Here is a 26,713-nt window from a genome sequence, read left to right as displayed (position 1 = left end):
GACTCAAAAGTTCTAATGCAATCTCAGACTGAATTCTGAACAAACAGCACCCAATACAATCCATGCCTGTTAGATTACAATTTAAGAACTTTTGTCAGGTGGCAAATAAAACAATAGATAATGAAATATATGATGTCTAGAGAAGGAAAAAAGAACATTCAGGAAAAGTTGGAATGAGAAGTGTTGACATTTGTATTGAAAATATTACGGGCCCTAATTGTCTTTATAAATTGAAAAACAGGTTATGGAAAATGATTACACTAAATCAGAGAAGCTATAGATAGAGATTTCAGCATAACAGCATTATGGTGCTTGCAGCAGTTGAAAATGCAATTGGTTGCCTTACAAGGTAGTAAACTCCACATCAAGTCTTTCAGCAGAGCCTGAATGATCAACTGCCATTCACTTAGAGAATACTTTTGAATTAGGTGGAAAGTTGAACTATGTAACTGCTAAATATTCCTCCAATTCATGAGTGTCAATTGCAGCATTTGTATTACACTTGGAGTAAAATTTCAAGATTGTATATTAGTAATATGCAAATGAAAATATTCATTCTTACTTGGAAAAAATGTACTTCATAAGATCTGACATAAATGGCCACTGTCATTCTGCCTTTCTATTGTATGTAAAGCAATTTAACCTCGGAGTTTTAGATTATTGGGAAAGATAACAATGAAATTATTTGTTTACTGTAATTAGAAACCAAAAAAGATGGACTATTAAAATATTTCCTTATCTAAAAGTTTAATTTTTTCTTGACAATTTAGGATACCAAAGATTATACTCTGGTTGCTTTATCTACTGTTTTATTTTTTTAAAATCAATAATACCCAGATTTCCTCATTGTTGGAAGGTTAGTTATAGTTTGCTAGCTAATATCTTTATTGATAAATCTTCACTACTATAAAAACACATTTTGAACAATCTGCTGCCATCTTCCAACCCTTTTTGTTTGTATAACTTCTAGACTAAAAACATGTTTTTAATTATCCTATTATATTATAATTAATAACTCACATTTGTTTTTACTTCTGATAAAATAAAAACATTAAAAATATGGCTCGTCGCTTCATATCCTTCTACTAGCTTGTGCTTTAAATGAATACACTAAACAGAAGAAGCATTAATGACTTAAAATGATTTCATAAAAAAGGCTGCTGGTTTGTCTGTGCAAGAAAAATATCTGTGATATATACACTGTGGATTCCCAAAGGGAAAAGATAATATTTTAACACGGGTCTGAAGCTTACATCAGCCTGAAGCCAAAACAAACAATTTTCTTTTTTTTTAACAGAAAATTTATAGTCAGAGTTGAGGAAAAATGGCCATTACCAAATTTCTATTTACTATAGCTGTTTTCCATAACTCCCTAGAGACCCCTCTCTCTTCCTGTAAGGGCAAGGAGCAAGTGATGGCTGGTGGCCTTAGGAAATATAACAGGCATGGGGCTTCTAGCTCCATTTCTTACAGCTTGGGAGTATCTGTCTTCCAGGTACATATTGCTGAATTAACAGGCAGAAATTGGAGGAATGCAGAGTTGTTTTATTTTTCTATCTGTAGCTAGTTCTTAGGACCAATAACACTTTAGAAGTATTTTTGTTCTTCAGTAGATTCCAGTGACTGTCTCCCACCATACTGAGAAGAAGCCTGCTGTTCATCTTCTGTTAATTTCCCCTTTATCTTCCTTCAATCTCTTCTTGCTTACTAGGTAGCTTACATTCCTGTATCAAGTTCTTAAGAAACTAGTTAGCTTGTATTCCTGTATCAAGTTCTTAAGAGTCACCTATTTCAAAATACAGTTCATGTTTAAAAATCAAAGCTGTTTGGCTGTAGATTTAATCACTTCCTTGCTTTGATTTTTTATTTCTTTTGGGCTCTAGAAATTAGGGCACGATCCACTGGACACAGCAGTAGGCAGAGTAAGAAAAGATTTTCAATTTTTTTCGCCCCTTAGGACATGTTTTTAGTCTAGAAGTTATACAAATCACACTGTTGCTGTCTTATGGGTAAACCGTAGCTTATTCTAAATGATGTACCTGCTGGCAGACATGTTGTAAGGGTTTATTCTTAAAGAGTGTAAAACATACAGTAAATAAATTGGGAATGTATATATCATTATTGATATAAATGTATCAGGAAGTGAAGGCTGGTATTTTTTATTTTTGGTTAGCCTTCAGCCTGTATACAAATACACTGCTTGTGAGCCAGATTGTGTGACTGCGGGGAGGTGACTTAACCTCACTTGGACGAGGAAAAGAGAAAGTTACCTCTCTAGATGCTCTCCAGGCTATTTCCCAACTTAAAACTTCCATTATTCTTACAGATTTTAGAATATGTGAATAATTATAAACGTGCTTATCATCACTTGAATTTAGACGTGTAACTCCATTTATAACTGCAAGTAAAAAAAAATCTAAAACATTTACTCAGAGGAAAACTTACTATGAATTCATGCAGATGGTTCTATTTGTACACAACCCTATACACAATAGATCCACGGAAAGGAGTTTAAAATAAAATAAAGCTCTGTGAATATGATTGCCTAGTTATCATTGCGTTGTGCTCTAGATTGTAGGAAACAGAGCCTGTGAACATTAATCATCACTTCTGTAGTTACAATCAACTAGAACAGCTAGAAAAATGTCAAATTGTAACATCGGCTAGCTCCAGGGGGCGCTGCTGTACTGTGCATCAAGTTTGGTTTATTGATGAAGGCTTAAACGAGATTTCATTAAGAAGTTCTGCAGGTTTCAGATACAGAAAAGGCACATAAACTATTTATAATCAATTTAAACTTTGAGAAAATTAGGTAACTGTGTAAAATATTTATATGCAGTTTTTGAAAATGAATGTTTCTTTTGTTGGTAAGAGTATCTGCTTTCTGCAGCAACTAACTATGGTTGTGGATAGGACTGTTTTTAGTAACTTTTGCAGTCAAGGTCTCATGAAGGGCAATATATGTTCCAGTTATGGATTACTATAAAGCATTCTGCCTTAAAATTCAAAATGTACACAAAATGACATACTGAAATCTTAGACACTGCAATCATTTAATTGTCTCTGCCTTTGTTATATTCAGGTACTCTCTGATCAGAAGGCTTCTGTGTAATTATGTAAATTCTGTGACTTAGGACATCTTTCAAAAAATAAAACATCTCAAAAATAGTAGCAGCTCAAGATAATCTCAAAGTAACCACTTGTCTCTTACGAGAACTGTGAGAAATGAGGAATGTCAAGGTGAGAGGCAAGTACAGAAGTTAAGATCAGCAGTCTCATATATTTTAAAAGCATATTTTAAGAAGTACCTGGAGAAATGAATTATGTCACTTAAGCTATTATATATGGATTATGAATACCTAACATAACCTATAAATGTAATTAAAGCCCAAATCAGGATATTGAAACTGGTAGAATTTCTTAAACCTACGTGCAAGTTTAGCTCAACTACTATCACTGTTAAAATATTAATAAAACTTAACTTGACATTTGTAAGCCAGGTAGAGGTGACTTTTAACAGCCAAGAATCTTTTAAGTAAAAAATTGAAATTCTACTTATACTAAGGTAACTTCTGGTCAATTCTAGTACATGGATTGGTTAGAAAAGGGATAATACACCAACATATGAGTAATTTAGATTTTTCATATTAATCATTGTGCATTATGACATAATTTTAAACTTAGTTGATTAGTCTAACAGTCACATTGAAGGAGGGGAGATTAAAGGTAGCAAATATAGAATGCAAGGAGATAGTTTGGAGAGTTGTGCAATAATCCTGCACTAAAGTATTGATCTTAAATGTGAAATAAAGGGGAAATTTTTGAGATAGTTTTAGGAGATAATAATTGATGGAACTTAACTGACTGAATTAAAGGGATGGGTGATGAAAGAAGGCATTCTCTGTGATTGTGCAAGATGGTGGAGGCATTAGCTGAAAGTCCAGGGTCTATTAGGATGTCTGGGTTTGGCACACAAACATGCACTTCAGAAAAATCACTAGCAAGTAATATGAAATAAATGAACCCTTCATGTAAATCAGCCTATCAATCTATTTATTCCAATTAGCCAAAGGATGGACATCTTGTTATTGAAATTGGTCACTTAAATACCTTGATTCTGGGAGTAATAATCACTCTTGGCTACAAAGATTTTGGAACAGGTTTTAGTGCAGATACTCAAGCAACAATTCTGAGATGAGTTCTCTTTTCTGTGTCTGATGCTTCCAAATCGAAGGCAACCTTTTGTATATTCTCAAGAAAGTCAAGATTTGAAGGAAAGTGAAGACAAAGACCTATTACTCACAAAGTAAATAAATATAATAAAATATAACAAAACCATTTTATTATGAGAATAGGTATTAATTCTAATCTGAAAAGTAAAAATCGACCTCACTGACTGAATGTGCCTTTTGATGACCCCAGCTGCCAAGCTTCAAATGATCTGGGTGAGGTCTTTCCTAAGTGTTCTGGGGAGAAACAAGCAACTCCTGTTGTGTCCTGTTGGGGTTCCTGATCCTTAGAATTTTTAAGCATAATTAATGATTATCTCATACCTGTTCATTCTGAAATCACTTGTGAGCTCTTTCTAACAGATTACAGATGACCAATTGAATGACAAATTGAAAGAAAGAGGCTACATCGCCCGGGGAGAGAAGCACAGGCTGGAGAGAAACTCTTAAACCTACGTGCAAGTTTAGCTCAACTATCACTGTCATGGTACCAGAGGGCTAAGATTTCTACCCTCACCATCTCCTCTCACTCTCTCCTTTTCCCAGTTTCCAATATCATTTACATCTGTTTATGTCCATAGCTCCCACTTATGGGAGAGCACATGTGGGGTTTCTTCCCATTCCTAAGCTAGTTTAGTAAGGATAATAGTCTCCAGTTCTAACCAAGTTGCTGCAAAAGACATTAATTCATTCCTCTTTATGGTTGAGTAGCATTCCATGGTGTGTGTGTGTGTGAGTGCACACCTGTGGAATTGCATTCCACATCTATGCAATTATTAATTGTGCTGTAATAATTGGAATACAGATGGCTTTTTTTGATTGAATGACTTTTTTCCTCTGAGTACATACCTAGTAGTAGGATTGTAGATCACATAGCAAATCTACATTCGTTTCTTTGAGAAATCTCCATATGCTTTCCACAGAGGTTATGCTAATTTGCAGTCCCGCTGACAGTGTATAAAAGTTCCTTTCTCTTTGCATCCACGTCAGAATCTATTGTTTTTGAACTGTTTAATAATGGCCATTCTGACATGGGTAAGCTGGTACCTCACTGTGGTTTTAGTTCTTTATTTTTTTATTATTGGGGTTCATCAAGGGTACAAAGAACCAGATCTCACTGTGGTTTTAATTTGCATTTCTCTGATGACTAAGGGTGTTGAGCATTTTTTTTTTATATGTTTGTTGGCCATTTGTCTGTCTTTTTTGGAAAAACTTCTGTTCATTTCTTTTGCTCACTTTTTAATAGGGTTGTTATTTTCTTGTGAGTTCTTTGTAGATTCTGGATATTAGCCCCTTGGTGGATGTATAGTCTGTGAATATTTTCCTCTCTTATATAGGATTCCTATTTACTGTGCTGAATATTTCCTTTACTCTCCAGGAACTTATTAAATTAATCAAATCTCATTTATTCACTTTTATTGTTTTTGTATTTGCCTTTGGGGTCTTATACAATAATTTTTTTTGGCTTAGTCAATAACAAGAAGACTTTTTTCTATGTTTTTTCTAGAACTTTAAGGGTTTTATGCCTTACATGTAAGTCTTTTATCCACGTTTAATTAATTTTTGTATATGATGAGAGATAGGGGTCTTGTTTAATTTTTTTTTGCACATGGTTATTAGACGGGCTCACTTTTAGGTGCCCTGCTTTGCACAGATATTGCAGAATCTTCAAAATAACAAAGGTATTATGTACAAATAGGAGATACTTGAATTGGAAAGAAAGGAACTTAAGTCATTTTGTCTATTGTACTGTCAAGGTAGGTTTCCTCTAACATGCCTTTCTAATTCAAGATATATAAATGTAAAAACAAGATTAATATTTTTGAATATTAACACTTATTCTTTTAGGGTATAATAAGTATTTAATTTAAAATTTTTAATATTTTCATACTAACATAGGCCTGACTTTGATTAATTTTTTCCATCAACTTGTTTTTAGGAAATGAATGCTTCTTTTTGATAGGTTTAGAATATGTATTTAGTTTTACTTTTTGTGCTTTATTTTATACTCATGCTATTTGGTACAATAATGATCATAAGTAAATGAAGCCTTTCCAGAACCAAATCTAGAAATGTTGGAACCCTGCTGAAATGTGAATAGTTTATATATAAAACAGACTCCAACTTTTTTGTTTCTATTTTTAAAAAATTGAAACCACAAAGGCTAATGCTAAAGCTTGATTGTTTACTACACATTATGACTACAAACATGAAAAGTCACCTTGGAAAGCCAGATATTTTTCACTCTATTTGTCTTAATTATGTCACTGCCTTTAGCTACTCTTCCAATGACAGCCAAAAAGGGATTATCATCCAATTGTATTCCAGCATCAGTCACAAAATAGTTCCTGTGCCATGCTGAAAACGACAATGATATTTATGTTCTATGATTTTACATATCCTTACTTTCATATATATATAACTTTTACAAAATATTATGCTATATTGAATGCATTAATTTTGTCCACAATGTTAGCAATTCTTTTAGAATGTAAAAATCAATATGAAATATAGACATGGTATAATGAAAAAAATTGAATGCTCTATATTCTTTCTATTCGATGTAATAAATAAAATCAATTCTTATCTCCATAGACTCATCATATAGCTAACAAGTAGATTTCTAACACGAGAATTGCCTTGGGAAGTTCTAATCTTTGCAAATGCCAGCAATAGAGCAATGCAGGGAGCCTGCCCTTCTCTGATGAGATGAGGCAGCATGGCCACAAAAAGCAAGCATAAATCTTCAAAATCCTACCTCTGTTACTAAAATGGGCATTGTGACCTCATTTTCTTTAAAAGGAGAAAGATAATCTTGACCGGCTCCAGATCTAGACAAATACATCTCATGTTAACAACAGACTTGAAGGATCACCATATTATCACAGCTGGGCTGATAGTAAAAATTTTGGAATCTCCATAGCTGGATAACATAACTGCAGTGAAAGTTCTATGGAATCAATGGCCAACCATGGGAAGCTCAGCATTGAGTTCCACACACGCAGGGGGACCAACTATAAATTTCTGAATAACTGGATGAATGAATGAATTGATGTGTTCCTAAGGTAGAGAGATGCTGCACCCACGGCACCACAGCCGTAGTGAGGCAGCGCTGTCCGCGTTCTAGAACGACGGGAAGGTGGATTGTGCTCCATGGAGCTTAGCCCCCAGCGCCCCCAGTATGCACAGCATCAGAAATGGTGCCTAGCATGCTCAGTTACCCGCTTAAGTTTAAAGATTGTGGCATCTATTCATGTGTTTGTCATTCTGTACCAGAAGTCTGTTTGTTCTGATAAACTATCAATATGTACTTTCTTAAGAATGAACACAATACACTGTTGATCCAGATATAACACCACCTCATGAGCTTGCTAGACTCAGTAGCACCAATAGTGAGCACACAAAGATGTTTTCCCACCATAAATATCAGTGAACTAGGACAATGGGCATGAGAACAAGAAAAACAAGATGCATACATAAGTTACAAATTTAACAAAACATGTCCACCCACAATAAAGTTTTGTTCAGAACATCTTGCTTCACTAATTTTCATATGTAATACTACTAATAGGAGTAAAAATATATAGAAAATATATATAGAAGTAGTCAAGCATTATACATAAAGGAATATGTCAAGCTGTTTTAAAAAAGATTATAAGGAACTGAGAAGAGTTGCAGGACTGAGAGGAGTTGCAAGCCTTGACATTCCTAAGATAAGAGGGAGTAACCAGGTTTTACTGATAAACCACCCTCCGGAGAGCGAAAACCTTGAAAACATGTAATGCATGATAAACCGCATATGCAGATACAAAAATAATTTACAAGCGTAAGCAGAATGAAGATTGCATTGTTTGAACCTTAGAAAGAAAATGTATAAATACCAACATATACTTTCAGTAAATTTACAGCTGCATACTCCAACCCGTAGTGTGTCAGACTGTCATTCCTACGCCGATCTCTCAACCTTCCTCGTTCCTTCTCCCTGCTCTCCCTCGGACTGGAGCCCACCAACAGGGTGGTCCGCGGCAGAGAGATGAATTACAAAGCACTACAGGTAAATAAAATGCCTGTGAAGAACACTACTGTCACTGTTATACGAAATTCTTCAACAAGGAGGTCCCAACACTGTCTATAAACAGTGAGTGATGTTCTAGTCATCTCTTTCAAGAGTCTCATGGACTCATAACCGTAAAAAGGAGGTGGTGCTCAGATCTTTGAACGTGGTCACTGCTCTTCTCACCCTGCACACTTCCCTTGAGTGTCTTTTCTCAATTTGATGTTTTTATCTGTTAATTTTATATTTCATAATTCCAAAGTTATATCTTTAACTCATATCATTACCTTGGGCTGCAGGCTTCCAGATGTAAATTGGCCTCCTAGACATATCTACCTGGGTGCTCATAACCATATGAGTTCAAATTCTACACTTCCAAAATGAAAATTTTTGTTACCATAGATGGTAGACATTAATGTACCACTTAAGATCCTTCCTCATTTCTAGAGACTTGGGCTAAACTGGGCCCAGCCCTGGCTGCTGGTGGGTGGCTTGTTTTCCCTCATCCTCGGAACAATTGTCATGAGAGACAGTCACTTGCGTGGCCTCTAACAAGAGAGTCCGGGGGCGGGGCAGAGTCATCAGTCCAGCTTATTAGCCGGCAGCATCCGGCCCTATAACACATCCCCGTTAAATTCTCCATCTGCTCCACGTCTTTCTCCTTTGTTCTCTCTTGTTCTCTGCAAGATTTTATTCTTTAATAAAGCAGGTGGCCCATTAGGAATCCAGGCTGAGATGCCATCAAAATTCACTCCTTCTTTGTTAATATCTGCTGATGTTACCCATTTTTACTCTGAAACTGCAGCAAAAATTCTAGGAGTCAATCTTGCCTCCTTTTCTTCCTTAATCTGCTAGAAACTCAGGAGCTAAATCTAGCCGCCTATCCTTCTAAATAGCAGATGAATCATTCCTCTCTCTTTCCTCCAACACTGACTTCTTTCAGACACTTATTTATTTTTTTCTTAAATTATTCAAAACTCCTCTTATCTGCTTTCCCGAATTCCAGTCTCATTTCTTCACTTTTAGGCTGTGCTGTACATTGAGTGATCCGGGTAATTCACCTAAAATGCGTATCTTAGCAGAGCCCTGATTGCTCCGAGGTCTTTAACCCACCAAACCTTCATGATCTGTTCTGAGTCTAAATTTTTAAGCTTATCTCTGCCTTATGTTATGATCCAACACCAAATATGCCATTATTAAAAAAATTCTCTATCTTTTTATCTAGAATGATTTTTTTCTTCCCTGTTCTTCTGCTAAACTCTCACTTTAGAATCAAATTCAGGCATTTCTACATAAATCATGGCCACATTTTCTGAGGCTGAGAAAGCTGACTCCATTTTGTGCAATGTAAAATCCTTTACCACAAATTTATATATCCTCTAAAAGATGAGAGTTGCTTTCCTTTTGTTTTGTGTTTTTCCAGATTACCTGTGGCAAATGATCTTCACCCACCAATTTCTCCCTATGGATGGCATGGGAAGGCTCTACCTCTACCTCTTGAAAAGTATTTGGAGTTTCAGACTATGCCGGTGGAAGAGCAGGCATAGTTTCTGATCCTGATGTGCCTGCTTTGTGCAGGGTTTGGCTGGTTTCCCTCTCCCAAGCCCACTCCCTAAAAATGAGTACACACACCTATGCTTCATGAGGAGGAGAGTAGGCTTGTTTTGTACATCTTTACATCCCAGTACATAGCAGATGACCTGACCATCAGTAGCAGTAAAAGGTCAATACGTACTTACTGAATGTTTGGGAATGAATATTACAGGGATATACCACAAATGCATGTGAAGTCATTTTCAGCTGGGGCCAAATAGTACAGAATTCTTAGGAATTTGACATTTGATTTATACAGTTCCTTGGTAAGCACACAGAGAATTCTTTGTGTTGTCATCAGGTACACACACCTCTTGAGCAGGTTGCCAAATTGCCAGTCTGTAGAAAAGGTAAGAAGGCCTGATAACAGTAATCAATGAACACCCGGGTAGACCTAAAGGGACTGTCTACCATACCAGGCAGTGTCCACTGGAGCTTTACACCATCTTTGGTAATTAAGGGCTAAGGAAGTTGTCTTTCTGAGTGGGAGTGAGCCGAGCACAGGTAACTTTGATGACTAAGCCATCCCAGCACCAATACAGTACTAAATGAATTTTGCTATGACTGTTGATGTTTTTCATTGATCACAGGCATGATTATGGCAACCAGGAGGTATCAAATCATTACATTGCCACTATGATAAATATGTTTATGTATGGTCCCCCTTGTATGCCGTGAGTTCCTTAATAACAGCTACTCTTCCTTATACATCATAATATCCACAGCATAGCATTTTATTATTTGAAATACTGTAAAATAAAGGAATGAGTAGGTCGGTATGGAGAAGTGGTGAGATAGAAGCTGAAGGAATCCCAGGACATCAGAAATAAGTAAGGGTGTCCAAGGTTGAACAGAAACATACTGTCACCTTAGGGAGCTTGGAAACTTTGCAGCCTATATTGGTTTGTAGAATCTTTAATGATGCAACAAATACATCACCAAATTTCGGTGGCCTCACATAGTGGACCGTTTGAGCTTGCTCAGCAGTCTAATGCTGGTCTTCCTACTTGATGGAATTGAGAGCACAGAGTTTCTCTACACCGTGGTTTAGGATCTTAGGATCCTTCTATCCTGTCTCTTCACACTCTTGGTTAAGGTCTTAGACTCCTCATTATCCAGCCAGAAGGTGAGGAAAGAAAGAACAAGGAAAGTGAAAAGGAATCATAAATTTCTCATAGATTTGGGTCAGTCAGTAATACAATGCATTGCTATTCATTTTCCATTGGTGAAATCTAGTTCCATGGTACAAATTCTGTAAGAGATTGACAAATTTTTTCTGTAAAGAGTTAGGTAGTAAATGCTTTAGGCTATCTGGGCCATGTATTTCTGCTATAAATACTCAACTTTGTGCCTCTGGCACAAAAGCAACCACAAATGACATGTAAATGAGTGGGTGTGGCTGTGTTCCTGTAAAACTTACAGACACTGAAATCCAAATTACATATAATTTTCAAGTGCCAGAAAATATTGCTCTTATTTTGACTTTTTCCCCAGTCATTTGAAAATGTGAAAAAGTCTTTTTCATTCTCAGGCCTTGCAAAGGCAGGTGGGGGACTGAATTTAGCCTGTGGATACAGTTTGTTAACCTCTGCCCGAAGTGGAAAGTGGCTGGAGAAGGTATTCCTTGTTTGAGCTGGGTGTTTAGTAAAAGCTCCACCTTGCTGGAGTAGAAAGATAGATGTGTGTTCCTCAGGCTGCTCCTCTGGCCACTAAATATTCATACACACCTCTTTCTCTTATACAGAACATACACACCCCTTCCTAAGAGATATGGTGTCCAATATCATCCAGTCACTGAATCTGGCTCGAAGTCAATGATTTCTTCGTGACATCAGTTTTCTCAATCACATATGACTGTGGCTCCTTAAGGTCTGCAGGACTACAACGTGAAAGAAAACCTCCCTGCACCTTCTTCCCGCTCTCCCCATATAACAGACGGAGCATGAGCAGGGTGCCTGCTCAAAATCGAAAGGGAGGAACGGGACGGCGTAGGAATAACAGAAAGCGGCTAAGGCCTCACCTGTGACACCTCTGACTTAGCACTACAGAATTCCTTGATTAGACTGATTTTCATGGGGAATAACTTCCCTGTCAATTGTACCTGGGTCCAGGTGTACCTGGTCTCTGGTCATCTCTGAAGAGGGTTGGGGGCAGCAGGAACTCCTTGGGGAAAGTAGAGCTTTCACAGTCTCCATGCTAGTATAAATTTGGGGGCCCAAGTGGGATTTTACAGTTACAAGCTTTTTTTTTTTTTTTTTTTAATTTGAGCTTGTGATTTTTTTTGGCAATATATTTCCATCAAAATTTAAAAAGCACTGATTTATTTGCATCTAGTCTGATCATTGTTAACAACAACACGCAGTGCTCTTTCTTTGTTATTATTCTGAAACCAGCTTTATTTCTTTACTTTTCTTTTCCTATTGTGCCATTCTCTCACAGCTCAATGATGGCTACCTGAGGTGACTTGAAAATAAGTTTGAAAGAAATGGAGCATCCTTTGAGCTGATCTCTGGCACCAAGCTTAGATTTTTATGTCACTGATACATCTTAATGAGTCTGTGCTGCAGTTAGCATTACAACTTCTTAATCCTTGGGGGAGAGGGGTTCTAGAGATAGTCAGCTTTTCTAATCTTTAGAAGCTTTGACCATACCCTAGGTCCATAAATTCTTCCTCATCCTCAATCACAGCAAATGCATTTCCTGAACACTGTAGGCTTTAGCTGGTGAGGAGTAGCCCTGTCATCCCACCTGGAGGCAAGGAGGGTGGAAAGAGATGGAACAAATTTATCTGTAGCTAGCAACTATTCCTATGGGGCAATTTTATAACATAGAGGGGATATATGAGCTCTTCTGTCACATAGATAGTACCCTGTTTTCCCGAAAATAAGACATCCTTCGAAAATAAGACCTACTTACAGGAAAGATAAGACATCCCCTGAAAATAAGACCTAGCGCGTCTTTGGGAGCACACCTTAAAATAAGACACTATCTTATTTTCGGGGAAACAGGGTAGAAAATTTAATTTTTATTATGAAAGCTATGGTAAGCATTTGGAAGACTGGAATTTATTAATACCAAAAGCAGAAATTGAAAGTAAAATATATCTAGGGTTGGTTCAGTATATAGAAGCCTGAGGGCATGGGAGGATATAATTCTATCAGTCTCCCCACAGTTTTAAATATATGCGATAATTTTAGCAGAGCCATCACGAATGCTATTATTCCAAAATGAACAATCCTTTTATTTTTCATAGTAACAAAACATGTTTTATATTACCAGAACTTTAAATAGTACCATGTAAAAAGATTTATTTCAAATTCCACCATATATGATTCTATTAGTATAAGTCAAATCTAACTATATTCATTTCATGGTAAAACTAAAACCAGTTTCCTTTGCTTGAATGTTATATTTCTCAAGCATTAAAATAGCCTTTATATAAATATTGATGTCTTTCAATTGTCAGGGAAGGCATACAATGCATGAAGATTTAAATGAGACAGGAATAGAACATTGGAAAGTTTTTACAGTGCAGGAAAGTAAAAATATATTTCAGTTAAGAAAAAGCTTATATGAAATGAAAAGTCAAATTGGAAAAAAAAATAAAGCTGATTATAGACTCCTTGAGAGACTAGGAAGACCTCTGCATTTTGTATTTGGACTTTGCTCTTATGTGTCTTTGTGTGTTTTTCTTCTTACTTCTTTTTGTGTTGTTCTCATTTATTTTGTATTGGAAAATCATATCAATGTACACAGCTATGATTTAATAAAAAAATTAAAAAAAATAAAAATTGAAGGTGGTACTACTGAATTTCTTATGAGAAGCAGCATTCTTCTTAGATGACTATTGCTGTAATTTATTAGGAATGTGGCCAAATAAACAAATGCGAAGATGGCTGATTATAATAGTTACCAAAATGGAAACAATTCCTATGCCAAGTACATGGCTTATGTATAATGTTATTCAATCCTCATGTCAATCCTATGATACCAGTGTCCCTATTTACAGGTAAAAAAACTGAAGTCCAGAAAGGTTAAGTAATTTTGCCAAAGTTATATCAATAGGAATCAGCACATCTGAACTTTGAAACTTTTAAGAGCTCTAGTTTTAAGTCCTCTCCATAGAAATGCACAGTCTTAATAGCAATCGACTTCTACAAAACCCTAGGAGGACATAATTTGCACATGGGGTTGAAGATATGATTAATTTTTAGATCCATCAAAGAAAATCATGATTTTACAAAGCCAGTCGCTCCACTGCTTATATTTAAGGGGTAGCCGAATAATATGTATGTGTGCACAAATGTGCAGTTAATTACTTCACTTTACAAAGCTTATGTTGTTGAAGACTGAGTTCTAGTCTTGGATCTCTATTCTAATACATCTTTAGGCACAAGTACTTGAGGAACACATGTGCCTATTCTTTTGCCCATATTTACCCATAGACAAACTCTATTTCATGTAGATTAGGACTGTAGAGAAGAAACTCGTTTTATTTTTTGAGGAATGGATATACATGTGATAGCTTAATGCATTAATATAATTTGTAAAAATAAATCAGTGTAATTGTGATACCCATCACCCTAAACATCGGTCTTTTCTTTATGCTAGAAACATTAGAATTATTCTCTTCTAGCTATTTAAAAATATACAATAGATCATTATAAACTATAGTTACCCTATGAGAAGAAACTTAATTCAAAATTTTATGAAGTGGGCTTAAAATATCAGAAATATCACTTAAAGTAAAAGAAAAATTTGAGGTTATATTTAGATATAATAATTAGACTTTATCCAAATTTTCCCATTATTAAGATTGTCAGGGATATCTCATTTAAATTTGGAGAGTTAATAAATAAAAATACCTTATTTACAAATAGATATGTTCTCTTATGTCAAGTTTCCAAGACACATACACAATTAAACACAAAATTCTCTTTGATGTATGGGAGCAAAGTAGTAAATCATCTCTACATTTTCCCTCATGTAGGACTGTAGAAATTAATCAAAATACAGGTAAAACACTTTCCACAGCATGACATTATGAAAAAAAATATTCTGCTATAGGCTTAATTTCCAACTTTTAATGGCTAACATACTTAATGTGGTATATCTCATTATCTATATCAAGTTTAATATACCTGCAATATAAATTACATAGCTAAAATAAATGTCAATGGTTTAAAATCAGGCAATACGATGTTTAAGCTTTTATGACGATTAAAGACCATTTCTCAGAAGTTTTAGAATGGACCAAAATCACAGATAATGAAAGTTATACAAAATTAACACATAGTGAATATAATAAAAGTGAAAAAAATTGACAAAATGCAAAACTGAGAGAAATGAAGGACTATTTATGTTAGAAAAGAGGTCATGCAAACATATGTGTCCATCGAGCTGTCAGCCCAGCTCTGCTGGACAGTAAGTCTTAAAAATGAAGAATTGCCAAGATGAAATTTTAAAACATTTATTTTATTTATGTTGTTGTTGTTGGCTGTTACTGCAACGCATGGTCTGTTAGTGGGCATCCTGGTAACTATTAACAACATTTCCTCATGGTATGGCTCCCGTATTATTGTCCTCATGGAAATCAACAACCAATGGCAAAATTTAGCTATTTAAACAAGAGCTATTTAATACAATAAACTGGCACTTATAATAAATGGCCATCTTAAGGCAGACATATTTAAAAGAGAGTTTCTATGTTTCTGTTATATTCAACTTTGTGGGGGAAGCTCTCCACTCGTCAGTCTTAAATGTGTGAATGTAGAATAATTATCAAACTGCAATTTCAGCTCTTCTCTATCATCTGAACTTTACCTGTAAATGATAATCGTGTCTCTAGGAGACCAAAAATATCTCAGTGTTATAGCTCATTGATATAAGAGAAGTATCTGATGGCTAAAATCTGAAGAAGGTGATAATTTACCTCATTTTCCTCAATTTCATTTTAAATCTTAATGATTATATTATATGAATGTATACAATGATCAGGATTCCTTGTTTCTGAGCAACCTAATTTTTCTTTAGATTATGTTTTAAAGGGTTCCTATTGCCTACTAGAAAATGGTGAAATTTTTTTTTTAAATAAATGGCATCAATGCACTAATAGGATATTAAAACCCTATACTTTGGTCTTTTATTGATAAAATATTCAAAACAAATATTGGCTTAAAATGTAGGGTATCTAGGTCATTATCACACATTCTCTTAAATGTAAGTTAGATATTTTACAATTTATTTCCTTTTAAAAAGAATATAATGTCCAATTTAATGATACTACTGTCCTATAGAGATGATTAGGGGTATGGAAAATGAGCTCTGGTACTTGCTGCCTTGGGCTTCTGAATCATTTTCTTCTATTTGAATACTTTTCCCAATTACTAAAACATGCTCATTCAGAAATAGTAATTACTTGAAAAAGGATGACATGCTAACATCACATTTAAGTCAGAGTATTTGCCATTATATATAAAAATTTGAGAATAAAGGGCAAGATGGTTGTTTTGATGTAAGGAAGCTTTGAAGTGTATGAATGGCATGTGTCTTAAAGCTGTCATTTTTTAAAACTCAACAGTATTTTTTAAGATCTATTCATATTGATACATATAGATGTATTTCATCCTTTGCAGCTGACTTGCAAAGTACTATGTATTTCATCTTATTTCTCACTTTTTAAAACATTCATTTCCCAGGTTTCTAATATTCTACTATTTCTAATAAGGCCATTCAGAGAGTCATTAGTTCACATATGAGTGCTTCTGAATGGCAGAAAACTACAGGTGGAGTAACTGATTTAGCTGTTCTTGATGTTCTACCACAGTAATAGCTGTCTATTGTGCTGGTATGAAAAATCCATCTTTCATACTCAGGCATAAGACATAAACCAATACATGATGATAAATTCCTGGGCCTGAAGCATGTGCCACCAACTTATTAAGAACACAGGTGAATGAATGTAGGTGACCATAAAATTGAAATGGGCAATACTATAGGAATTAATCCAAAGGCGAACCTATTTTTTATGTACCTAAATATAATTATTATCAATTCCATCATTGGAAAAAATCTTTGTAGAATGATTTAAGCAAACAAAAACCTAAATCATCACAACTACCACCAAATAAACAAAAAATAAAAACTATAATAGGTGAATCAATTTACTTTTCTCTGCTACCCATAAAATTGTTGCTGGATTTTCTTATACCATCAGTATAAAGCTGACTGCCAAAACAAACAAATGAAAAAAAAAAACTGAGGAAGTAGAACATACTATTCTAAAAATTTAAATCTTTTGGTAAATTAAAAGTTTTCCATGAGTATCAAGCAAAAGACATACAAATTGTGGGGATATTCACCTGACTCTATGAGTGTAGGACTGGGATTTATATAATGCCAATTCTAGTTTTAGCTTCTCAGTAACAGCATATCAGTACTACAATTAACATCAACTAGTAGGACTTCCTGCATCACGTGTTGTCCTCCAGAGTGGAAACCACCATATGTGCAAATGAGCTTTACTGTTATGTAATGATTGGACAAACAGAGAACCAGCAGACCAATTGGTGGAGGACAGCAATTCTCATAGAATGACCTGGGAATCCCTAACAATTTTCCACATGGTCTGTGAAGTTAAAATATTTCTAATAATAATGTTTAGATGTTATTTGACTTTTTTCACTGTGGATTATCAAGGGTAACAGTAAATAAAACTACTGATGGCTTAATATGAATAATAATAATGCCAAGCTGTAATAGTAAGTATAGCATTACTACTTATAGTTCAAAAAAATCTCTTAAGAATGTACTTGAAAAAGCAGTAGAATTGCTAATTTTATTAAATTATAACTTATTAATTATACACCTTTTTACCAATTTGTGTGATGAAAAGGAATATGCACAAGTTGTTTCTGCTGCACACTGAAGTATGATCTTGCCTCAAGGAGAAGCACTTCAGTGATATTTGATGTGTGAAACCAACTAGCTACTTCTTATATGAAACACTATTCTACTGGAAAGAATAACATTCAAACTAAGATTGGTTATGCAATCTTAGCTGTTAGGTACACATTTTCTCAAAAGCAAAATGAGTCTGCCTCTTCAAGGAAAACAACAAATAGAATTTGTCACCAATGATAAAATTGGAGTGTTCAAGACAGTATTAGAATTTTTAAAAAGTCTCATTCACCATGGTGAACTCAATGGCCTTATAATACTTAAAAACTTATCTGATGATGTTGAAGGGGATATTAATAATGTTTCTATTTTTATATAGGTACATGTTGAAATTTGGAATAGCTGAATAACTCAAAAAGCTAATATTCTGATAGCACAAAAAAAGATCCATTCAAGAAGACATCCAATGTCAAGAAGACATTTCAATTCTAAATATTTATGTACTCAATTTAAATGCTCCCAGATTCTTGAAACAGACCTTACTTGGTCTGAGCAATATGATATCCTATAAAATCTTAATAACAGGGGACTTTAACACTCCTCTCTCAGAGCTAGACAGATCCTCTAAACAGAAATTAAACAAAGATATAAGAGATTTAAATGAGACCCTAGAACAACTGAGCTTGATAGACGTATATAGAACACTCTATCCCCCAAATAAAGAATATACATTCTTCTCATCATCCCATGAAACATTCTCCAAAATTGATCATATCCTAGGATACAAAATAAACCTCAACGGAATCAAAATAATTGAAATTTTACCGTGCATCTTCTCAGACCACAAGGAACTAAAAGTGGGACTTAACTCCAAGAAAAACGTTCAACCTCACACAAAAGCATGCAAGTTAAACAACCTTATGCTGAATGATAGTTGGGTGCAGGAAGAAATAAAAAAGGAAATCATTAACTTCCTTGAGTATAACAGCAATGAAGATACATGTTACCAAAACCTGTGGGAAACAGCAAAAGCGGTCCTGAGATGAAAATTTATCACTTTATAAGCTTACATTTGAAAAACAGAAAGTGAATCAACAAACTCACAAGCCATCTTATGGAATTGGAAAAAGAAGAACAATCTAAGCCTAAACCCAGCAGAAGAAAAGAAATACCCAAAAATTAAATCAGAGATTAATGAAATTGAAAACAAAAGAATCATTCATAAAATTAATGAAACAAGGAGTTGTTTTTTTGAAAAAATAAATAAAACAGATAAACCTTTGGCCAGACTAACTAGAAATAGAAAAGTAAAATCTCTGGTAACCTCAATCAGAAATGAAAAAGGGGAAATAACAACTGATGCCACAGACATATAAGAGATAATCTCTGAATACTACCAGAAACTCTACACCCAGAAATTTGACAATGTGAAGGAAATGGTTCAATATTTGGAATCATACCTTCTCGCTAGACTTAGCTCAGATGAAATAGATCTTCTGAACAGACCTGTTTCAAGCACTGAGATCAAAGAAACAATAAAAAAATCTCCCGACAAAAAAATGCTCTGGTCTGGATGGCTTCATGCCAGAATTCTATCAAACCTTCAAAGAAAATCTTATTCCCATACTTTAGAAATTATTCAAAAAAATTGAGGAGGAAGGAATTTTCCCTAGCATGTTCTATGAAGCAAACATCACCCTGACACCAAAACCAGGAAAAGACCCCACTAAACAGGAGAACTTCAGACCAATTTCACTAATGAATATAGATGCAAAAATTCTCAACAAAATCCTAGCTGATAGATTACAGCTTATCATCAAAAAAGTCATACATCATGATCAAGTATGTTTCATCCCAGGGATGCAAGGCTGGTTTAATATACGTAAATCCATAAACGCTATTCACCATATCAACAGAAGTAAAAACAAAGCCCATATGATCCTCTCAATAGATGCAGAAAAAGCATTTGATAAAATCCAGCATCCTTTCTAATTAGAACACTGACGAGTATAGGCATAGGTGGCACATTTCTGAAACTGATCAAAGCTATCTATGATAAACCCACAGCTAATATTTTTCTGAATGGAGTTAAACTCAAAGCTTTCATCTTAGAACTAGAACCAGACAAGGTTATCTTTTGTCACCATTACTATTCAACATAGTGCTGGAAGTTCTAGTCAATACAATTAGGAAAGACAAGGAACTGAAGGGCACCCAAATGGGGGCAGAGGAGGTCAAACTCTCCTTCTTTGCTGACGATATGATCTTATACTTAGAGAACCTCAAAGACTCAACCACAAGACTCCTGGAAGTCATCAAAAAATACAGTAATTCTCAGGATATTAAATTAATGTCCAGAAGTCAGTAGCCTTTGTATACAACAACAACAGCCAAAATGAGAGGCTAATTAAGGATACAACACAGATGGTATGATTGTGTGTGTAAGAAAATCCCCCAAACATCACAAAAATAACTCTGTTCAAACTAATAAATGAATTCGACAAAGTAGCAAGATGCAAAGTCAACACATAAAAGTCAGTTTCTTTTCTACACACTAAGAATGAACAATCTGAAAAGCAATTGGAGCATTAGTTTAATTGATGATAGCATCAAAACTAATAAAATACTGAAAAATTAATTGAACCAAGGAATTGGAAATCCTTTATAATGGAAACTATAAAACATTGCTGAAAGAAATTAAATAAGAATAAATAAATGAAAATACAGTTCATATTTGTGAATCAGAAAACTTAGTAAGTTTTGAGATGTTAACATTACCCAAAGCAATCTAAAAATTCTGTTCAATCACTAGCAAAATCTCAATGACTTATTATTATTATTATTTTTATTTTGCAGAAATATAAAACCCAATTAAAATTTTATGTGAAATGTCAAGGGACTCTGAATAGCTAAAACATTTTTGAAAAAGAAGAAAATAATTGGAGTTCTCACACTTTGTGATTTCAAAACTTAACTACGGTGATGTCATCATCAAAACCTTTTGGTATTTGCATAAAGACCAACATATAGACCAAAGAACCCAGAAATAAACCCTTGTACGTGTGATTTTTCACAAAGGTGCCAAAAACATTCAATGGGGGAATGGACAGCCTTTTCAACATGTGTTGCTAGAAAACTGGATATCTACATGCAAAAGAATGAAGTTCAACTCCTACCTAACACTATATATAATGATTAACTCAAAATGGAGTAAAGAACTAATTTTAAGTCCTGTACCGATAAAACTATCAGGAAAAATGTACAGCAAAAACTTCATGACATAAGATTTGGCAGTGATATCTTGGATATGACCCCAAAGGCAGTAAAAGAAAAAATAAACAAGTTAAATTTCTCGAAAAGTGAAAAATGCACCATACATCAAAAAATTTACCAACAGAGTAAAAAATAAAGAAACCCCCAGAGTAGAAGGAAATAGTTACAAATCAAATAACTGATAAGGGATAAATACCCAGAATAAAAGACCCCCAAAGAGCAAGAATAATAAAAAAATCCCACTTCTAAAATGGTCAAAAGATTCAAAGAGAAATTTCTCAAAAGGTTGTATGCAAATAGCCAATATGTACATAAAAAGATGCTCAATAACATTAATAATGAGGGAAATGCAAATCAAAACTACAATCTGGAGTGATTTCACACTGATTAGGATGTGAGTTTTTATGCTGCCCCATGATCGAGCACCCTGCCTCACCATCCCACCTGACCTACTCTTTTCCAATGTACCACAAAGCTAAAACAAATGACTCTTTTTTTCCCTTAACAATCAGGAAAAAAATAATGTTTTATCTATTTCATACTGATGCATTAATGCCTAATATTGTCTTAAACATACTATCTCTTTAGCACACCTCCACCCCCAACCACATTTGGAGAGTCTTGCAGTAACATCGGATTGTCTGAAAGGAATTTGTAACTAATAGTAGAAATTTAACCACAAGGACAACTTTTTGAGAGTGATAATTTGGGGAAAGTAAACATTTTTACCTCTAACCAATATACTCCATGCATGATTGTGAATGTGCTTATTTTGTTTTCTGATCATAACTATTTGTTCGTTAATATGTAGTATGTTATGCTTTACATAGCACAAATCAGATACACATTACAAATAAATATTCCAACTTGACTGGGGTATAGCTTAAACAATCTACAGTCTGTCAGAGAGTGAAGTAGAACGTGGATGTGTGAAGAAAAAAACAAAATAAAATGGATACAGTCTCACTTGATTAGATCATTTCAATTGGAAATGATACATTATGATGTGGTTATTTGTACAAGGGATTTGAAAAATGACTAGAGGGACTATACCTGCAATTGTCAATGTGATATTTTTTCACTGCTCTTGATGGAATAAAAGGTCCCCAGTTGTTGATTTCTGTAACTTCTATGCAGCCCGTAAAATTGTCAACTGGTTCAGAAATCTAAGAGAAAAAGAGAGAGAGAGAATGAGATGTTATATTTTCCTTCAATACTTTATTCTGGTCCAAACTGGTCAGAGTGTCTATTTGTAGGTGGGGTCTGATTTGACTTACTCAACATATTGATAGTACTGTAATTCAACTCTTCTCATAAATATAGATCCAAAACTTACGAGATTTTTCCATGTCTTGGCTATGGTGAATGAAGTTGCAATGAACGTGGACCAAGGGATAAAAAAACTGGATAAAATATAAAGTAATATTATTCAGCCTTAAAAAAGGAAATCCTTTCATTTGCCACAATTTGGATGAACTTGGAGGATGTATGTGCTAAGTGAAGAAAGCTAGAGACAAAAGCTAAAATATTATATGATCTCACTTTTAGATTCTCGGTGGAATCTAAAAAACAAAAAATTAAATAGAGATAAAGAATAAAACTGTGATTATAAAACCAGGAAGTGTGGGGGTGGGTCGGGGATGAGATGGGTAGGTGTACGAAGAACAAAGTATCAGATACTTAGAATGAACAAGCCCGGTGGCAAAATGTACATGAATACTGTTGTTAATAATGTTTTTTTTGGGGGGGGGGGCGGCACCTGTAGCTCAGTGAGTAAGGTGCCAGCCACATTTGCCGAAGGTGGTGGGTTTGAGCCCAGCCAGTGCCTACTAAACAACAATGACAACTGCAACAAAAAATAGCTGGGCATTGTAGCAGGCACCTGTAGTCCCAGCTACTCAGTAGGCTGAGGCAAGAGAATCACTTGAGCCCAGGAGTTTGAGGTTGCTGTGAGCTGTGATGCCACAGCATTTTACCAAGGGTGACATAGTGAGACTCTGTCTCAAAAAAAAAAAATGTATTTGGGATTGTTGCTGAATGACTAGATTTTAGCTGCTGTTGCCATACACAGACACACAAAAAATGAATGTGTGTGATAATGAATATTAAATTGTGATGGTAACCATTTCACTATCCATATGTAGTTCATAACATCATGTTGTCTATCTTATTTTATTTTAAAAATTAGGAGAAAATATTTGTCAAAAATTACTTGAGACTGTGGATCTTAGTACTATATGAATTTCACAAAGTCACTAATATGTGAATAAAGAAAAAAATAATTTTCCAATGACAAATAGGTGAAAAGCTGTGATACTCCTCCTTCCCGATCAAGACTTTACATTTTCCATCTTTTACATGTATTCCTTGAGCTTATTCTTGTGATACTTCAGTTACCTCACCTCATTTGTAACCACCAAACCATTAAGAAGTATTGCTCTTCTGAGGGCCAAAGCACACACATCGTATGCTAGAAATATCTGTGACACCTGCAGTCCTGATACAGACATGACTTTTGTGTTTGGGTGGGTGGCTTATCCTTAACATTAACTTGTTCAAAACATGGTCACAGAAAGATGCTAAGAGACCAAGAACAAAATGAAAAATTAAAGACATCGGAAAGCATTGGTTTTGGTGAACAAAAATAACCTCATAAAGATAAACACATATGGCTTTTCATTCTATTTACCGTCAACATACAATATTATATCAATAATTATAAGTGTATATAAAATTATATTTAGAAAAAGTGAAATAAACTAAAAGGGGTACAGCTTAGAATTCAATAGTTGGAAATTAGAAATGAACATGAATTTTAAGTAATTTCCTCTGTTAGGACAGAACTAACAGAGCATTTCTAAAAATTTTAAACTTAACATGGACCAAATTAAGACCAGGAAAACCATTAAACTTACATAATGAAAAACAAGTTGGCCAACTTGGTTTTTGAATTAAATGCATATGCTATTTGCATTCTCAAGACTTGATATATCCTCCAGAAATTTTAGGGTAAATGTATTTCATTTCATCTTTTAACCTGTAGTCAGTTTAATTTTTTTTTCCTTTTCTTACTGATATAAGCTTAAATGTGGTGAAAAGTCTCTCCACTAGTAGTACTCTGTCAAATGCCAAAATGACTGACTTAGAAAATAAGACAATATATCACACAGTAAGTTTACAAAGAAGTCAAGTTGGTGCCAAGAAAACAGAAACATTTGTCTCGTGTGCTGAGACGGGAAAGTATTATTTCTGATTGTCAGCTTAAAGTTTCTGCGGCCCTCATTAATCTTTTTGATTTTCAAGTTTAGTTTTTATTTTTATGCGGTTATATTTGGACTTAATTTTTAAGTTTGAAAGTAAATGTTATATCTACTTCTTCTGTGACATCACAATTAGTTTACTATTAAAAAAATAAAAAATAAAATAGGCTTAGAAAAAATACTTCTGACTGTCATGCCAGTGAAGGTTGGAACTTAATTTGGCATAGCTCAGCAATGGCATAAAAGTATACGCATTTTTCAATAGAATCTGAAGGGATCTGTTCATTAAGACCCTTATTATTCAAGAAGAGAAAGAGAACAAAGACAGTGACAACTTTTTAAATAAATACAAAGCCACCAGATAGCTATGAAAAAAGTTCTAAAAGGAAATTGTTCTATGATTATGCTATTGAAATATTTCTTAGAATACCATGATTGAATTTCATTTATATATAATAGATTAAAAATAAATATTAATTTAGTAACCTTGAGTTTTAAAAATGTGAAAAAAATTCCTTGCCATTATCCACTGTATTTGAATTAATTCATAATTCTTTCCTTGTTTTATGTTTTAATAGACTGACAACTCTATAGTTCTCTCACACATTAAAATCCATTCAGAATAGAGTTATTTGGCCTCCAAATTCTCATGTAACTTATTTTCACTTTAAAGATGAAAGGTTCATTTTGAAAAAAATAAGTAAAACTTGAACTCTGAAATATGGAATCTTAATATTAAACTCTAAGCACATGGTTTCTAGATAATTTCTAGTGCTGAGAATCTATTTTTCTTTGAATTTAGTTTATAGTAATCTGGCTAGTCAGGTTTCAGGGACAGAATTCTTTTTTTTAACTTTTATTTTTTTTATTTTTTTATTGAGATAGAGTCTCACTTGTGGCCCTCGGTAGAGTGCTATGGCATCGTAGCTCACAGCAACCTCCAACTCTTGGGCTTAAGCAATTCTCTTGCCTCAGCCTCCCAAGTTTCTGGGACTACACGTGCCTGCCACAATGCCTGGCTATTTTTTTGGTAGAGACGGGATCTCACTCTGGCTCTGGCTCAGGCTGGTCTCGAACCTCTGAGCTCAGGGCAGTCCACCCACCTCAGCTTCCCAGAGTACTATGATTACAGGCGTGAGTCACCATGCTCGGCTAGGGACAGAATGGCTCAGTGAGTAGGGTGCCGGCCCCATATGCCGAGGGTGGCGGGTTCAAACCCAGCCCCGGACAAACTGCAACAACAAAAAAATAGCTGGGCGTTGTGGCGGGCGCCTGTAGTCCCAGCTGCTTGGGAGGCTGAGGCAAGAGAATCGCGTAAGCCCGAGAGTTAGAGGTTGCTGTGAGCCGTGTGATGCCACGGCACTCTACCGAGGGCGGTACACTGAGACTCTGTCTCTACAAAAAAAAAAAAAAAAAAAAAAGTAAAAGAAGGGAAACAAAACACACATAATTGATATGAGATGTTACAAAGTAACAGAATCTTAAGGATAAGAAATAGTAAAAAATTACTTGTTAGGTTATAATAATGGTACTGCCGCATAGAATTTTCCTTTTAATGAGAAAAACGTGATAGTCACATGTGCTATCATGAGTTCTCAAACGCAATTCTTATTTTTTAACCAAGACAATGAAATAATGGCTCAACTTATTTCTAAACAATGTAAAATAGTAATGCCGTATGACCACTCATAGCAACAACAATATAATTCATGTTACTGAGAATTAGTACCCTGTTTTCCCGAAAATAAGACATCCTCTGAAAATAAGACCTACTCACAGGAACGATAAGACATCCCTTGAAAATAAGACCTAGCACATCTTTGGGAGCACACCTTAATATAAGACACTGTCTTATTTTCAGGGAAACAGGGTAGTAACAGAGATCTCACTTTTCATTTCAAATGTATTATCTGAAGTTTCTAAATATATCTTTAATATATTCTCATATTTCTACCTCCATATTAATAGAATAATATTTAATTGTCTCACTGTCATTTGCTCACTTTTGCCCTAGACGCTTTTAAAGAAAGCTGCAGTCAGCAGATTATATGTACTGTATAAGAGGTTTCCAAATTGATACCCAATAGCCCTCACCGAAAGCTTAGACAGAAAGCTACCTATGTATACAATGTTCAGAATTTGTAAATAAATAATTTAAAATATAATTATACAATTTTTTTAGAAACTTCTGTGTCTAAATATTTGATGCTATGAACAATAGGAAAATATGAGAAGGGTTTATATATTTTTCCCTCCTGGACATAGTAGAGACAATTACTTGAAGAATATCTGAATTCTTAGTTAACTTGCTGTTAAGGCCAGGAATAGTTTCCTGTTCTTTTTGAATCAGTACTTTATAAGTTCATTCTCTTTACATTATTACTATGGCTTCTGTTTTGTAAAAT

The 26,713-nt window shown here is 34.6% G+C and overlaps 1 protein-coding gene across 1 annotated transcript in view; it reads right to left on the bottom strand.

Annotated features, from left to right (window-relative positions):
* EYS (eyes shut homolog) overlaps positions 1 to 26,713 on the bottom strand; it is a 1,685,250-nt gene that overhangs the window by 521,116 nt on the left and 1,137,421 nt on the right. The window contains 1 exon segment of the mRNA XM_053601630.1: positions 22,102 to 22,214. Within this exon segment, the coding sequence (XP_053457605.1) occupies positions 22,102 to 22,214 (113 nt within the window).

Source organism: Nycticebus coucang, chromosome 9, assembly GCF_027406575.1.
Source record: "Nycticebus coucang isolate mNycCou1 chromosome 9, mNycCou1.pri, whole genome shotgun sequence".
NCBI classification, from domain to species: Eukaryota; Metazoa; Chordata; class Mammalia; order Primates; family Lorisidae; genus Nycticebus; species Nycticebus coucang.
Note: the sequence above shows the minus strand (reverse complement) of the source record. Positions and strands in the feature narration are given on the sequence as shown.